Source organism: Canis aureus, chromosome 12, assembly GCF_053574225.1.
Source record: "Canis aureus isolate CA01 chromosome 12, VMU_Caureus_v.1.0, whole genome shotgun sequence".
NCBI lineage: Eukaryota > Metazoa > Chordata > Mammalia > Carnivora > Canidae > Canis > Canis aureus.
In genome coordinates, this window is record NC_135622.1 from 42,114,808 (window position 1) to 42,132,355 (window position 17,548).

The following is a 17,548-nucleotide window of genomic DNA, read 5'->3' on the forward strand; positions in this document are numbered from 1 at the left end:
TGGATAAGGTTCTACAGGGAAAACTAATGCATTTGGTGTATGATATGTGTGATTTTTCTCTGATTTTTGGCTTTATCATTATTACTTCACTTTTAAGGGAAATGCAGAAAGGGAAATATTCAAACTTCCTAATACTGGGCGACTCATACAAACTGCTGCTTCTCCTGTGTGTCAGCTGGGCATTTTGTCAGGCAGATGCTTGTGGTCCAGTAGGGGGCGGGGGGGAAGTGGTTGGCAAGCAGTTCTGAGAAGAGTGTAGACAAACCAGTTGCCTCCTCAGCAGCCACTGTCCAAATGGGCCAATCACCTGGAGACTGAACCTCCTCTATATAGGGTTCACTTCAGTGTCCCTCTCACAATGCGTGTTGCTGGGCCTGAGACACTCAGGCTCTGCTTTAGGACCAAAGTACCAGAAAAGAGTTGGGAAATTTGCAAAAAGCAAGGATGGCACCTAGTGGCTGTTTCTATATTGATGCTGTCCTTCTAAACTGATAAAGTAACCAGGGGCAACCAGAAAAGGCCTGGGGAAGATGAGAGAAATTGCAATGCCCTGGTTCTAAATGCACCCACTAGATTCAGCAAACTGGAGCAAGAGCAATAAGCAACACACATGTGCACTCTAAACTGGACACTGTCGGGTGAGGGAGAAAGGACCGTGTGGGACTACCTGAGAAAATTTTGCCATAGGCTCTCTGTTCATCAAAACTCATTTTGATTTCTTAAAAGTAGATAGTCTCCCACATTTCACTGATCAAAGACCTCAGTTCTAAGGTGTTCATGTTAGAAGTTTCTAGAACGTACGTATTAAGCACCTATTTGCTGCTCACTTTTGTTGTTCTTGCTTCCTAAAAGACCCTCCCTCAGGCCTAGATCTATGCAGTAAAGTCATTCTGATCCCTGGTTGGGAGAAGTTTGTCCCCCCTTTCTCATGACTTCCTGGCACTTCTCTTGTAAATGACATTTACTTCATTCTACCTTGTTTTCTAATTAGTTGTTCCATTTATCTCCTCACTTGTCCTCACTCCTAAACCGTAAGTGTCCAAGTAGCAGTCCCAAGGATCTTCAATGCTGCATGTCAAACGCAATCAACTGTGTGCAAAGGACTGTAACACTCAGCCATGAAAGAAGAGAGGTCAAAAAACCCTTCCCATTGAAAAGATTCTCACCTATGCAGAACCACAGTGCTTCCCCTAGCCTATTGGAGTCCTAAATAAACATACAAAGTCATTCAAGCCTGAAGCAACAGCCTAGCAAATATCTTGTGTAAGAATCTTTTTTTTTTTAAAGAAAGATTTTATTTATTTACTCATGAGAGACAGAGAGAGACGGAGACAGAGAGACAGAGACACAGGCAGAGGGAGCAGCAGGCTCCATGCCGACGTGGGATTCGATCCCGGGTCTCCAGGATCAGGCCCTGGGCTGAAGGCAGGCGCTAAACTGCTGAGCCATCCAGGGATCCCCTCTTGTGTAAGAATCTTATTTACTTTGCCCAAAGTTCGGCCACATACACCATTTCTCAATTTTTAAAAAATAATCATCATCCTAGGATATACCTATCAAATGGGAAAAATAAATTTTAATGTTAGAATATTTCAAGATGAAATCAATTCTCTCAACTTATTGGTCTATCCCAAGCCCCATCACCTGGTTCTGAGGTAGTCTGAAGGAATGCGGTAGTTCTGTCTTACTAACTTGCAAAGTCTCCCAACATATGCTGGGTAATAAAAGTGAGTTCAAGTTGCAGAACAGAGTATGACACCATTTACATGAGAAAAGAAGAAACTACCTATTTTCAAAGTGCACACCTGTATGTACCAAAGACATAGGAAAAGACTGAGAGGTGGGTACCTGGGGGGCTCAGTGGGTTAAGCAACCCACTCTTGGTTTTTGACTCAGGTCATGGTCTCAGGGTCATGAGATCAAGCCCCATGTGGGGCTTTACACTAATCAGGGAGTCTGCTCGAGATTCTCTCCCTCTGCCCCTTCCTCCATTTGTGAACACACACATACTCTAAAATAAATAAATCATACAAAAAAAAGACAGACTTGGAGGACCCCAGACTCTAAAATAACCATGCTCACCTCTGCATGTGGGTAACCATCACAAGTGGTGAGAGATCCACGGTGGTGGGCAAATTCAGTTTAGCCTTATACATAATGTTTTCATCCTTTCTTACAAGAATGGATTTCTGTGTTACTTGTCTAATTAAGATTTATTTTTAAATGAGGTACCTAGAGTAATCAAATTCAAAGGCAGAAGGGCGAACAGTGATTGCCAGGGGCTACGGGGAAGGGGAGATGAGGAGTTAATGTTTAATGTGTAAAGTGTCAATTTTAGAGGATGAAAAAGTTTTGGAGATGGATGGTGATGTTTGTACAGTGTGAATGTACTTTTTTTTTTAATTTTTTTTTTTTTTTAATTTTTATGATAGTCACACAGAGAGAGAAAGAGAGGCAGAGACACAGGCAGAGGGAGAAGCAAGCCCCATGCACCGGGAGCCTGACGTGGGATTCGATCCCGGGTCTCCAGGATCGCGCCCTGGGCCAAAGGCAGGCGCTAAACCGCTGTGCCACCCAGGGATCCCCAGTGTGAATGTACTTAATGCCACTGTACTATATACTTAAATGGTTAAAATGGTAAATTTTATACTATATATATTTTACATGAACTCAAAACTTGTTAAATATATTTTTTAAATGCTTCAACTCTCCTGAGGTAGACCACAGCTCAGTTCACAATGAACCTGACTTTGAGCAGAAGACTGCCCCCTTCACTGAGGTAGGCTCCTGGAAGTCACCACTGTGGCACGGCTGATTGGGTATGGTGGACACCTGAATTGAAATAAAGCCAGTCTCCCAGGAATTAGCCATTTGGACTGGCTCAGACTCCCAGAGGAAGACAGAACTCCAGGGTGTCCGAGGAGTTTCATGAAGGGGCTACTTGCAAAGGCATGACCAGAGTTAGGGGAAATTGTCCAGCGAGGGCAAGGCATTCCAAGACAGGCAAAGAAAGCAAAGCAAACTTTAAACTGCAGCCACTGGAAGAGCCAAGGAGATTGTCATTGGCCTCCAGCTAGAGCTAAGCCCCTGACACCCCACAGCGAGGCAGGGAGCTTGCCAGCCCCAGGTGAATAAACAATGGCCTCCAGGTCTCCCATCCTCCAGGTCCTGCCAGGACCACCCACTGGCTGATCCTAACCAGTGGCCAGCCCAGGAGCCAGGCTGATGTAATGCATAAAACTCAGCCTCCCAGGGCACAGAGCAGATGGAGGAACAGGAGAGTGGATCTGGAGAGGCAGAGAATATCCAGCTTCTCTGGAGACAGCAGTGGCTGGATTGTAACATCATAAACGTGGGCACTGTGGAGCCACTAAATGACAGAGAGATTTGAGGCAGCAGAGGGCAACAGAAAGGGACCTCAGGAAGACCCTGGCGGTTCGTCCCCCTCCCACCTGCAATCCCACGGCCCAGTTGGCTCTCTCTGCCTGTGTCCAGCGATGCTTTGGAACATATTACATTTGTTTTGCTTATGCTGCCTCCAGTTAAGTTTTCTTACATCTAAATAATCTTTCCTTAATAGTATGGAAGAAAGAAAAACACACACACACACTTAGGAAACTATAGGAATAAAGATACCAAAACCAAAATTGAATTAATTATAAAGCTACAATAGTTCGAACTAATGTAGTACCGGTACAGGAAAACAGAGGTGTGGACAGAACAGATGGCAATGAAACAGACCTACCACCAGAGCAAGAGTCTATGGAATAAAGAGCATTAGTCGGCTTGGGCTGCTATAATAAACTACCACACACTGGGGGCTTAGATGACAAACATTTAGTTCTCACAGTTCTGAAGGCTGACAAGTCCATGATTAAGGTGTCAGCAGATCTGGGGCCTGCTGAGAACCTGCTTCCTGGTTTGCAGATAGTGGTCCTCATTGCGCCCTCATATGGTCTTCCCTATAAGGCACTAATCCCACCATGAGGGATCCACTCTCCTGACTTGATTACCTCCCAAAGGCCGCAACTCCAAATACCATCACGTCAGGGATTAGGTTTTCGATATAAGAATTTGGGGAGGCCACAAATTCAGTCTGTAACCCACATTATTCAACAGTGTAGAGAAAACTGATGTAAGAGAAAACGAAGTTAGAGCCTCATCTCACAGAAACACACAAAGGAATTCCAAATGGATTACGGCAGCAGCTTTCAAGTATCTTACCCATAGAAACACATTTTACATTGCAATCTAACATATATATGCTCCTCAACAATTACTCTCAACTACATACATTTACTCTCAATGTACTGATAGCTCTTCTAGTTGTTTTTTCTACTTTGAAAAATGGTATTTGCAACCAACTTTATTTCCACATGCACTGATAAATCACAACTTGTTACTAGAGAGGTAAATATGAAAAAAGATAAAAATATAAAAGGACTAAAAATACAGGGAATATCCTCCTAGGGAAAGGCTTTTTTTAAGCTTAAAAATAAGAAAACTGTAAATGCCAATGGTATCATGCAAAAAAGGAAAAGGCAAAGTAGGGGAAATATTTGTGGCATATGTCTGGCAAGGGATGAGTATTTCTAATATATAGAAAGCCTTTACAACAGGTAAGTAAGACAATCCTTTGAAGCAAAGACAAGGACCTGAACTCACAAAACTCTAGAAATACAAGTGGCAATGAACAAAGCAAGTGAATGGGTTCACAATGAAACAGAAACATAAGCATTGCTTGTGGGACTAAAAAAGTCAATACAACCTTTCTGGAAAAGTAACAAATTTCTTAAGTCTGAAGAGCATATTTGGGGCACCTGGTGACTTAGTCGGTTGAGCATCTGTCTTCCACTCAGGTCATGATCCCAGGGTCCTGGGATCGAGCCTCAAGTCAGGTTCCTTGCTTGGTTGGGAGTCTGCTTCTCCCTCTCCCTCTGCCTGCCACTCCCCCTGCTTGTGCTCTCTCAAATAAATAAATAAAATCTTAAAACAAAAAAAGCATATTCATGTACCTTAAGTAATGCTACCCTTAAGAATATCTCATAAGCATACATTTAAAAAGAAATACAAAATGTGAGTAGAATTGTTCACTGTAACATTACCTCTAACAAATTTAGTTCAAGTACAGCATGGAATACCGAAAGAACCACAGACAGCATTATTTCAAAGGATAATTAATGATACTCTGTGACAAAGGGTAAAATGAAGATACTAGGATTCCAATTTCATAAGAAAGCTGTGTGTGCACTCAAAGAGAAAAAGATTAAAAGGACATACACCAAAACAGTCTAAATGGTTATCTGTTAATAGAATTTTATTTTCCTTCTTTATGCTTTTTGGTATTTTCCAAAACTTACTCAATGGATGTCATTACTTTTTAAAATAGATTTCAAAAATAAAGACAAGGAAAACGGTTCATTTCATTTTCACCTGTGGTCATGGGGGAGGGTTTACCCATAAGGTTGTGTGAATTAAGAATGCCAGAGACAGAAAGGAGTTTCCCTTAGAACTTGCACCCCATCCTCCCTTCTCATATTGGAAAAATGTCTGACAATTTTCTGAAAACAAGCTCCTCGCCAAGTACTGTGCCCTGGTGTTGGTGTTCAGGGTCCCACGGACACTGCTGCATTTGGTTCTCACAGCATTCTTGTAACAGGCAGCACTGTTACTACTCTCCTGTCACAGACCAAAAAGGAAAGAATTTAAGTAAGTTTGTCATTGCCATGGTGCAGTGTAGGCCTAGAACTGAAATTTCTGGCCCTAAATTTGGTTCCTCCACAATATACCGACTAAATTCATGTTTGCCCTCTTTCATTTCCTGGACCTGATCCTCTGACATATTTCACCAATTGACTTTACCAGTTGCACAACAAGGTAAACATAATGAATGCCACAAAATCGTACACTTAAAAACCGTTTAAGATGGTGCATTTTATGTATATTTTACTATAATAAAAGAAAAAGGGAGGAGCCAGATTTTGCTAGCTTAAATATAAAAAACAAGGTAAAAGTTTGTCTGAAAATAGCAAGTTTATTTCTCAGGCGTTAACAGTATGGTGATGGTAACCATGGTCTGGAGAAAGCTGCCCCCTAAAAGATTGGAGTGTACACTAACTGGCTGTCCTAAGTGGGTGCCTGAGGAGACCCAAACCATTGGTATTCCAACCACAGCAACTGTCCTGTTAAAAGGAAAAGGATCATGGGCACCTGGGTGGCTCAGTTAAGTGTCTGCCTTCAGCTCAGGTCATGATCCCACAGTCCTGGGATCGAGCCCCACATCCAGCTCCCTGCTCAGTGGGGAGCCTGCTTCTCCTCTCCCTCTGCTCTATTGTGCTCTCTCTCTTTCTGCGTCAAATAAATAAATCTTTAAAAAAAAAAAAATCAGTATGAAGTAAGAGGACTCAGAGCAACACGTAGGGAAGCCAAGATCCCAATCTCTTCAAGTACAGACTACACACTGCCCATAACACTAGCTAGTAAGACCAACCAGTTCATATCTTACTCCAATCCCACACTCTAGTTCAAAGACAATCTTCCAGTTATAAAGCCATTTACTCTGTGGCTTTCCTGTGCAGAAGGAAGACAGGTCACCATGCAGCATGAACACTCTGCTCCACTTGAGAGGTAGACTTCTCACTGTAAATACACCATTCAAATACCAATTCTTCTTAGAAGCTTGGTTAATGACTTCACTATATGAAATTGCATCGAGTCTAAGGACAAAGACAACATTAAGTTTTTGGGGTTTTTTTTAACATTAAAAAGTTTTTGAACCTGTGAAGCTTTGACTCAGTTTCAGCATATCACAACCACACCAGGCCAGTGAAGGCAGTCACCAAGTGGCCTCACACTTCACCATTGGCACTGCCCCTTCCCCTCGAACTAGGGCCCAGGGTAGACCAAAATGCTTTCATACCTACTTACTTCCATCAGGAAACCCTTTAACTTCAGCAGTCAGTAAGCAGAATACTTCCTCCCTCTTTGAGCCATTATTACCTACAAATATACCAGGCAATTTTTACAGTGCTGATTTTCAACTTTTGGGTTTTTCTTTTGATGTCCCTCACCTCCTAAAGTGCATTTACAATTGCCCTGTTCTTCTCAGATCTACCTTCCTAATAAAAATTATCTACATATATACATATGAAATCCCATCACAGTACTGCCAAGAACAATCTGATTTTCTCACATCCTGTCAGCCAGCACTGTACAGAAGAATGAACTCCATCTATCCTGTTCCTCGGCCAGACAGTTTCCTAATGATGCTGTCTACACTGCTATGGCCTCTCATTCTGCATTTTCTGATCCAGTATACAATTTGGAAACACAGTGGGTCGGCATTACAGTGGACAGTACTGAGGTGCCATAACGGTGAAGACTGATGACATTAGATTAATAAACTGTATGCCTGAGTTGCCTCTAAAAGAAGGGATCAACAAATAGGCATATGAAGGGTAGGCACCATAACCACTGCGGCCTGAGAGGACTCATGGGTAACATCACTTAGAGCTGAAAAAATCATAGCTGAAGGTTTTCATGAATTCAGATTTGAAGAGAATGAAGAGTAAATAAATGTCAAACCCTCCTACCTCTCAGTGTTTCTTGGATGTGTCCCTTGGGGTTTCTCTTCTTATTCTGATGCTGGAGCATGAGACCTGGGTGTCCGTACATTCACTCCATGGGAAGCTCATGCAGTCTCGTGGCTTTATTGTCACATACCTGTCAATACCAAATCTCCATTCTCCCCTTCTGTTTGTCTCATTGACATCTCACTACAACAATCACTGGCATGTGCTGGCCACAGGACCTTTGCTTCGGCGCTTTCCTTGCCTAGAACACTCTTCCAGATACCCACTTGCTAAGTTCTTCACCCCTCTTAGTCTATGATCAAATCTCACCTTCTCAATAAACCCTAACCTGATCATGTATTTAATTCTACAACCTACACTCCCCCATGCAGGCTCCCCATTTCCTTACTCCACTTTCCAACCCCTGTAAGTTACCACCCTCTAACATACTACACAGAATTTACTTATTCTTTATACATTGTTTTTGCCTGTATCTTTTAGAACATCAGCTCCTCAGGACAGAATTCAGTGATATATATAACAAGGAACTACATATCCCCTGGCACAGAGTTGGCAATCAATCAATATTTGTTAAATGAATGAATGTACCATGCTAAGAGACAACTTCCACAGAAAAGTGTTCTCTCTACCAAGATCCAGTTTCTGACCCTCAAGCACCCCTCTGCACTACAACTTCCATTCAGAAACCTAAAAACTTGACCTCTACATATGTCAAAACACTTATAACCAATATAGTCATCTGTACTGAAAGAACTTTTTACAAATTAATCTCAAATACCACTATTTAGTATTCTTGCCCCAAAAGAAGAAAATTTAAGCCAGAATCTAATCATAAGAAAACAGACAAATCCAGATTGTAAAACATTCTACAATACAGCATAATACATGTGGAATCATTTAAATATCAAAATCATGAAACACAAAGGGAGAATTCCGATTAATATAGCAGTAACACAACCAAATACAAGTGTAATCCTTGATGATGAACGGAAAGTGAACTTTTCAAAATAAAAGGTTGGGGGTGAAAAACTAATCTCAGAAAAGATGACCTCAGCCACACACTGTTGTTGCCTGGACTAGTTGTTGAACAACATTGTGAAAAATACCCTGAACCAGAAATGTCTTTGGAACAAGCCTAATTAAGCCCTCGATGTCTAACCCAAAAAGTAATTAGGAAGCAATCACTACACCCTACAGTCTTCTACTCCTTCAGGGAGAGTAAGGTATAGTGAAATCAGACTCCCAGACCACAAGGCAGGATGCAGTACATGAGCATGTAGGTCCTGGAGACTGCCACCGCAGCCTCGGGCTGTGGAAACACCACCCAGCCAGTGGAGCTGCATCGAAATTCAAAGTTCTTGGTTCATTCACTACACTACCAAGTCTAGGGTTTCCAACAAATCCTGAGCACATTTACTTTTTAATGCTAGTGGAATAAAATTGCTTTTCTTGATATATTCACACAAGCCCAACCATATGGGCTGTGTTCCTCTACATATATCACAAGACAAGCACTGGGTAAAGATGAATATTTATTCACTTTACAAAGAGAATGGTATTAAATTGTCATAAACAGTTCCATTTATAGACAAATATAACTGTACATTACACCAGTAGCTGGCTCAAACTTACTTTCCCAAGATGCTTGTGTGGCTCCAGCTCTATGAGTAGAGCACAGAAATCTCTGTTCTGCCACTGATGTTAAAAAGTCCCTCAGAGATAATGGTTTTCGTGTTTTACATATTCACAGGTGGTAAAAATAAACCCATCTCCCCTGCCCTCCCTTAGAGTTGAGCTTCCATCTGCATGTTCCCTAGTGAGCACTAAACAAATACTGGCTCATTTAAAAAAAAACTGATAATATGAGGCTTTTGTAGCACACCAAAATACTTATTTATACATACATAAAAAATCTTGAGTCAGATTTATTATTTTAAAGGTAAACAGATATCCTAACACTGCCAAGAGTGGATAATGAAAAGGAAAACATTAAATTACTGAATTATAAAAATATTTTCTTTGGAAAAAAATTCCAACAAGGTTATCATTAATATCTAAAACCAAAGAGAAAAAATAAACAATTGTTCTTTGATCCATTAGTAATTTAAATAAAAATGAAAACCTCTTCAAAAGCAGCTATAACTGAATTCTTTAAAAAGTTGCAGGTAATGAGTACTTCTAAATCTATACACTGATGATTCTTTACAGGCAACTTGCAGTCAAGAAAAATCCTTAATATGGCTAATTCTTTAGTTTTTTAATTACCATAATTTTTTGTGTGTTTTAAAAAAATATTCCACATGACAGCTTAAAAAATAAGTGGCTGTTTGGGGGAAGCACTCCAAATATTCAACCTGACTCAAATCAGATCACCTCCATTAATAGATAAGCTAGGGATACTGATATTTAACTCTGAAATCCCAACCTTTTTTTACTCTGAATCTTTAGTTACCCTTTCATATTTTATGAAAATGTACTAAATTAAAATTTTTCACTAGTGCTGCTTCATATCTGGATCTGATGAAAGATACCAACCTGAGATAAGAGCTGACTCCTTCACAAAAGTCCAGTTCTTGAAACCCTACATGGGAAATGTGTGTCTTCACTTATGTCAATTCTTGCTAGAACCAACCATACTGGGATATTATATTATAAAAATATACCAAATATTGGACACTCATGTCAGTACATTGCAGAAAATGTGTCTATTTGCTGTGTAAAGTTTATTAACATTTGAAGGAAACACTCTTATTTACACAGTGAAGTCTGGGGTGCTCAGGACAGCGAGACGGCATGGGGACCAGCACGAGGAATCTGGATATGTGCAACAGTCCCTGGCGCCTGTCCCAGAGACAACCCTTCCCAGGAGAAGTCGGCAGCATGGGGGAAGGCGCGTGCCAGAAGTGACAGAGGTCCATCAGCTTGTTCTCCATCCTCATTCTTCTTCACTTTCATTTTCAGGATCTAAGTCAGAATCTCCATTTAATTCTTTCTCACTGGCCACATCCCTGTCCTCCCCATTCTCCTCATCTTTTTCCTCAGCATCTTCCTCTTCTTCTTCGTTCTCTTCATCAACATCCTCATCTTTTTCACTTTCATTCTCCTCCTCATCTTCATCCCAGTTATCCTGTTAGAAAGAGATGAAGCATAGAAAACATTCATGAAGCCCTTGTTCATACAGACTAGAAGGGTATAAAGGCAGATTTATGGACCAAAAAACAAGGTACTCACATCAGAGTCCTTCTCTGCAATTTCATCATCTGACTCCTCTTCAGAAGATTCTGCAAGGGGAAAAACTCAGCCTTAAGTATGTGATCTACTCTGCAGAGGGCAGAGCCCTAAAAACTAAATAAACAGAGTCAGATTCTTGAATTTACTTTTAGAAATATTACATTCAGTGATCATCCATTTAAGCAGTAACATTAATAATCTTATCTGCATAAAAGTCTATTAATTATTCCACCAAGATCTCACTGGGTAGGACAAAGTACCAAAACCCTAACAAAATCATCTTAAAAAACTAAGCCAAGGATGTGGAGAAAAGGGAACCCTCATGTGCTCTTGGTAGAAATGTAATTGGTGCAGGCATTATTGAAAACAGTATGGAGTTCCCCAAGAAATTAAAAATAAAGCTATCAGATGATCTGTCAATACCATTGCCGGACATATGTCAAAGGAAACAAAATCAGGATCTCAAAGAGATCCCTGCACCGCCCCCATGTTCACTGCAGCATTATTTACAACAACCAAGACATGGAAACAACCTAGGAGTTCATTGATGGGCTGGATGGATGGTTAAAGAAAATGTGATATACATTCAGCCATTAAATTCCATTCAGCTATTAAAAAAAAAGGAAATCCTCCTATTTGTGACAACACAGATGGTGAGGGGACTGTACTAGGTGCAATAACTCTGGAGAACAATACTGTATGATCATACTCATGTGTGCAGTCTAACAACACCAAGCTTGTAAGACACAAAGAACAGACTGGTAGTCACCAGAGGTATGGAGAGTGTAGTAAAGGAGTGAAAAGCAGAAGGTACCAAGTTCTGGGGCACCTGGGTGGCTCAGTGGTTGAGCACCTATCTTCGGCTCAAGGTCATGATCTCAGGGTTCTGGAGTCCCATATCGGGTTCTCATGGGGAGCCTGCTTCTCCCTCTGCCTATGTCTCTGCCTCTCACTCTGGCTCTCTCATGAATAAATAAAATCTTTTTTTAAAAAAAAGGTACAAACTTCCAATTACAGGTCAGTCCTGGGGATATAATGTACAGCATGGTAACCACACTTAACAATACCATACTGTGTACTGGAAGCTGTTAAGAGAGTAAAAAAAGTTCTCAGCATAAGAAAATAACCGCAACAATGAGTGGTGATGAATGTTGATTAAACATATTATGGTAATCATTTCACAATATATATACAGAGATCATCAAATAATTATGTTGTATACCTAAAACAGTACAATATTATATATAATTATATCTCAATAAAACTGGAAAAAGTCTAAGTAATTAATAATAAAGTCTAATTTAGGTATGCTTTTATGTCCTTCAGTTATGTTTTATCATGTTCTCTATAAAGGTTTTGTTTCACTTATATTTCTAGGTACTTCTAGTTTTGATTGCTGCTGTGAATGAAATCTTTTTTCCTAATATATTTTCTGTAATACATTACTGAGACAATCATACTACTGACTCCTTTTTGTGATCTTGGTATTCCAGTAAACTTGTTTATTTTCATCTCATTAATGATGGTGTAACTAGATTCTGCTTCATTTTCTAAGTTGAGAAGGATAACTGCCAAGTCCAATGTTCTAGGATTCACTTCTTTCATACAATACTAGGCAGGATATGCAAAAGTAATAAAAGGTGCATTATTGTCTAGTTCCTGACTTTGTGGGAATACTTTTAAACTCTGATAAGACTAAGGAAATTCCTAAGTTGCTTGGATTATCAATAATAAGATGATGAAAGGCTGAATTTTATTGAATTCTCTTTCTGTATCTACTAACGTATATTGTTCCCTGTTAATTTGTTAATGTGGTAACTATATTTAATAGATTTCCTGCTAATTTGCCTTAGAATCTTTAAATAAATTCTCCTTGGTAATGACATATTCTTTTACACAGCATTTCTATAATAATCAACTTACTATTCAGGATATTTGAAGATGACCTAAAATCTTGTTTCCTTAACTATCATTCTTATTTGGTTTGACTCATAAAATGCATGAGTTGTTTATACAGGACAAAAATGAATTGTTCGTTGAAAGATTGACAAAATATACCTATAAAAACTCTGTGCCTGCTAAGGAGGGGACTTGATGGGATGAGCAATGGGTGTTACACTATATGTTGACAAACTGAATTTAAATAAAAAATTGTAAATAAAACTCTGTGCCTGACATCTCTGAGCAAAGGTTTTGATTAAATCAATTTAAGGCCACTGGCTTATTCTAGGTTTCTATTTCTTTTTTCTTTTTTTTTTTGGGTTTCTATTTCTTTTTAAGTCACTTTTGGTCATTACTGTTTCCTAAGAAATTACTTATTCTCATCTAGGATTTTAATGTGCAATGTGCTGGCATAAAAGTTTATTCATAGTGTCTTCCTATTTAAATATCTTCCACACCTAGTGTGCCTTCTTATTTACTGTACATTTGCACCTTCTCTTTTACTGGATCATATTTTTGCCACAGGTTTGCCCATTTTCTTAGAAAAAGCATGCCATAGCATGATCTTACTCACATTCATATTCTACAAAATAAAGGTAACAGAACTCAACATTAAATAATGAATGTTCCAATTCTAAATTCCACACTCCCTTCAAGCCTCACCTTCCTCATACACCAATTTTGCCTTTTGCGCAGGACAAGTCATTTCCTTTGTTTTTTCTGATGCTGTAACCTGAAAGGTAATCAAGTGTTGTTAGGAAGAGTACAAGGTTATCTCAAGGATGGCAGCCACCACCATGCTCGCTCCACCTTCCCAAACAGTGAACTTGCCCTCAAACACTACGATGGATGACCTCAATAGGAATACAGACCAAATACAGGGCAAAAAATAAATTTGTCAAATAAAAGAATAAAGAATTATTCTGTAAAAGTTGAACCTCTTAAGGTGATCAGAATTTTTCTGTGCCAAAACTGTAACTGAATAAATACCCTGTAACTTGCTATTCATAGTAGCACAACCATCCTAACTATATCAAAAACTAAAATAGGATGCTGAGGGATCCCTGGGTGGCGCAGCGGTTTGGCGCCTGCCTTTGGCCCAGGGCGCGATCCTGGAGACCCGGGATCGAATCCCACATCGGGCTCCCGGTGCATGGAGCCTGCTTCTCCCTCTGCCTGTGTCTCTGCCTCTCTCTTTCTCTCTGTGACTATCATAAATAAATAAATAAATCTAAAATAAAATAAAATAAAATAAAATAAAATAAAATAAAATAAAATAGGATGCTGAGAACCTTTGAGGAAAAGCTGAATCAGGCATAAGTTTACTTACTATCAAATATATAACATTTCCAAGTTAAAGACTGGATCCTGATTTATCAATTTTTTGCTGAAACATGGGGCTTTCAATGATCAGGTAAACATTCCTTATTCCTCACTCTATTCCTATCACATTCAAAGCTTAGCACAAAACAATCTGATTTACTCACTTGAGTGATTAGAAGAATAAGCTTTCCGTGAAGATGTGAGAGTTTCTGAAAAGTTTTTACTCTGCTTTCCATTAATTGGTATAGTGTTCCCAGCTGGGGTACCAGATCAGGCAACTGAGGGGAGAAAAGATATCTCATACTATCATGACAAAGTACAGATAACAACATACAAATCATGCTCAGATACACTCAAGTACTGACTCACTGCATCACAAGCATCTATCTGCTACAGCTCCAGTGGCAGTGGCTGCTTGGCACATTACCTAGCAACATTTCAAATTTTTCATAGCCTATGTCCTAAAGGCAAAAAAATAGTTTTTAAAAAATAATGATGGAGGGGGCACCTGGGTACCTGTTAGGCTGATCTAAGCCTGGTGAGTTCAAGCCCTGAGTTGGGCTCTACACTGGGCATGAAGCTTACTAAAAGAATAAAAAATAAAAATAAAAAATAAGGGAGCCTGCATGGCTCAGTGGTTGAGCATCTGCCTTTGGCTCAGGTCATGGGCCCGGGTTCCTGGGATCAAGATCCCTATAGGGTTCCCTGAGGGAGCCTGCTTCTCTCTTGGCCGATGTCTCTGCCTTTCTCTGTGTGTTTCTCACGAATAAATAAAAAATCTTTAAAATAATAATTTTTTAAAGATTTTTTTTTATTCATGACAGAGAGAGACACAGACAGAGGGAGAAACAGGCTCCATGCAGGGAGCCCAACGTGGGACTGGATCCTGGGTCTCCAGGATCACGCCCCGGGCCAAAGGCGGTGCTAAACCACTGGGCCACCGGGGCTGCCCTAAAATAATTTTTAAAAATTAAAAATAAAATATTGAGGGAAGGCCAATGTAATTGAGACAAAAAAAAAAAAAAACCCACCACATATCTCTGGGCTTTCCTCTGAAATTTACTCTGATAATATCACATTATCTACCTTCTACCATAAGACCCTATCAAACTAAAGGAACGTTTTCACAGCTTCCAGAGAACAGCACTGACAGACCGACAGAGTACAAAGCTGACCTTAGAGTATTTCAAATATACTCCCTATTAAAGAACCCTCTGAACTATGCTTAAGGAATTGAAGCATGAAATCTGTCCCTCCAGGGGGACAAAAAAAAAAAAAGAACCTCACTCAGCCCTTTAACTAGCCTGTACTTACCCTTCTACTGCTGACAATTTAGCATAACTAAGAGTTTCATTCAAATGTTAAACTTTAAAACTGCAAACAAGGCAGCCTGGGTGGCTCAGAGGTTTAGCACCACCTTCAGCCCAGGGCTGGATCCTGGAGACCCAGGATAGAGTCCCACGTCAGGCTCCCTGCATGAAGCCTGCTTCTCCCTCTGCCTGTGTCTGTCTTGTCTGTCTGTCTGTCTCTCATAAATAAATAAACAAACATCTTAAAAATAAATAAAACAGCATACAGGCACAAAATGATTAAAACAAAGTTTAACATGATCACATTCCAATTGTCATTCATCTCTTTCTTTATCTGTCCCTACTGGGACAATAAGCTCCAGAAACAGGGATTAAGGCATCTGTCCATTACTTAAGCCTCAGGTTTAGCACCGTCCCTTAGCTTAGAAAAGGTAACACCAGATAAAGAGGAGGAAAGGAAGGGAAAGCACTGAGGAGAGAGAATTGCCCACCCACTCCCCCAATGGAGCCCTCTTCATAACATGCTTCTCTGATCTGTTCTGCCAGAATTGAATGTTTATACTACTACTACTCCAGCAGTTCACCCTTAGCAGTTGGTTCCAGAAGGGATTTCATTACAAGGCCTCCTTAGGCTCTTTTTTACTTGTAAGCATGTAAATGAGTTTACAAAAAAAAAAAAGTTTTGTCCTGTTTCCCACAAATCCGGATGCCTAGGGGAATTTCCTGTGCCCACCACCCACCACTCAGCCACTGCACTCACAGTTGCCTTCACCTCATCTCCCAAGATTCTGTAAGCGGGGAAACCCAGCAGCCATTCTGACCATCTTGTGTACCTCCCCCAATTCTAACATCTTGACGGAATTCCCTCCAGACTCATAGAACTGCTGGCCTCAAAGCAGGTTATCCATTTGTTTTCCCTATTTCAAACTACTGAAGGCAAAAGAAGTCTGAGAAAGAACAAGGAACAGTGACCAGGCTGAGCTGGATAAATGAAACCGTGTTAAGAAAGGAAGAGCAATTAAGAATTTTCTCCAACTGTTCACTATAACCTTTTAAGAAAATCTATTATAAGGTCCTAGGTAATAAAATTAAAGAAAAAGGAAAAAGGAAATTGTGTAATTTTATTTCTAGCTTAAAATATAACTGACTTAGTGGGCAAAGAGCCCAATTCATATTATGACATATAACACTGTGTTTTCTGGTGTTGCTTTAAAACTGTTTCGTCCTTTCCATTTGCATAGATAACAAAGAGCAACACAAGCCCCACAAAATGGCATGTATTAAATATTTTAACTTCATTTTTCCCACAAGCTATCTTTCATTGTCCTGGGACAAGATAGAAGAATGGGGAGATACATATTATATAAAAATAATTTTGCTAAACAGGTTATATATTTTTTAAAACACCTAAAGACTAGTATGCCAATGTTACTTTTCTCCTTTCTGTATTTCTCAACGTTTTCTATAGAATATATATTACTTCTAAAATCCAGAGCAAAAAAAAAAAAAGGCCAATTTCCAAAGTCAACAATGGTGACATTACATTGCACCTGGGGTAAAAGAAAACCTTTCAAAGCAGTAGCTGACTGGTGAAGGGCAGGTGGAGGGAAGATGCTTTCATTAACACATCAGTTTCTAATCCTTATCAGAGCCACTGAGCAACAACAGCTGAAGACTTACTGTGGATAGATAGGATGCATGGACCGTTAACACACATTTGAGCCACTGAACCATTAACACAGCACTGAAAAAAAGAAAAAAAAATCCAAGTAAACGAATATTCATGAATTCAAAATTAAATACAACAGAGCTGTAATATTAGAAAACTCAGGCCAAGTGAAGATCTATAAATTGTGCCCCGTGAAAAACAACACTACTAAATAAATCATTGACTTTGACAGTCTTCTCATCCCTTTATGAGTCTGAGATCTGTGAAAACAGACTCATCTCATGGGGAGGAGAGGGGGGTAATATGGACTGAACATAACTACCTTCCTCTAAAACAATTCAAGAATAAAACCCATGCTTTACTTCATAATTAACTGATACCAAGGCAATAAACTGAGGTCAAATCACTTGGCATTTTATGCCCACCATCTACTCACCATCAGGTACAAATAGCAAAAGATTTCCATGCCATGTTAAAAGACA

The 17,548-nt window shown here is 39.7% G+C and overlaps 1 protein-coding gene across 1 annotated transcript in view; it reads right to left on the reverse strand.

Moving 5' to 3' along the window:
* Nucleotides 1–9,111: 9,111 nt before the first annotated feature.
* Nucleotides 9,112–17,548, reverse strand: part of WDR43 (WD repeat domain 43) — a 44,315-nt gene continuing 35,878 nt past the window's right edge. The window contains exons 14-18 of the mRNA XM_077843742.1: nt 17,078–17,141; nt 14,252–14,365; nt 13,428–13,497; nt 10,824–10,873; nt 9,112–10,719 (exon numbers count right to left, since the gene is read on the reverse strand). Of these exons, the coding sequence (XP_077699868.1) occupies nt 10,528–10,719; nt 10,824–10,873; nt 13,428–13,497; nt 14,252–14,365; nt 17,078–17,141 (490 nt within the window). The 3' untranslated portion in view covers nt 9,112–10,527. The remainder of the gene's footprint in view (nt 10,720–10,823; nt 10,874–13,427; nt 13,498–14,251; nt 14,366–17,077; nt 17,142–17,548) is intronic.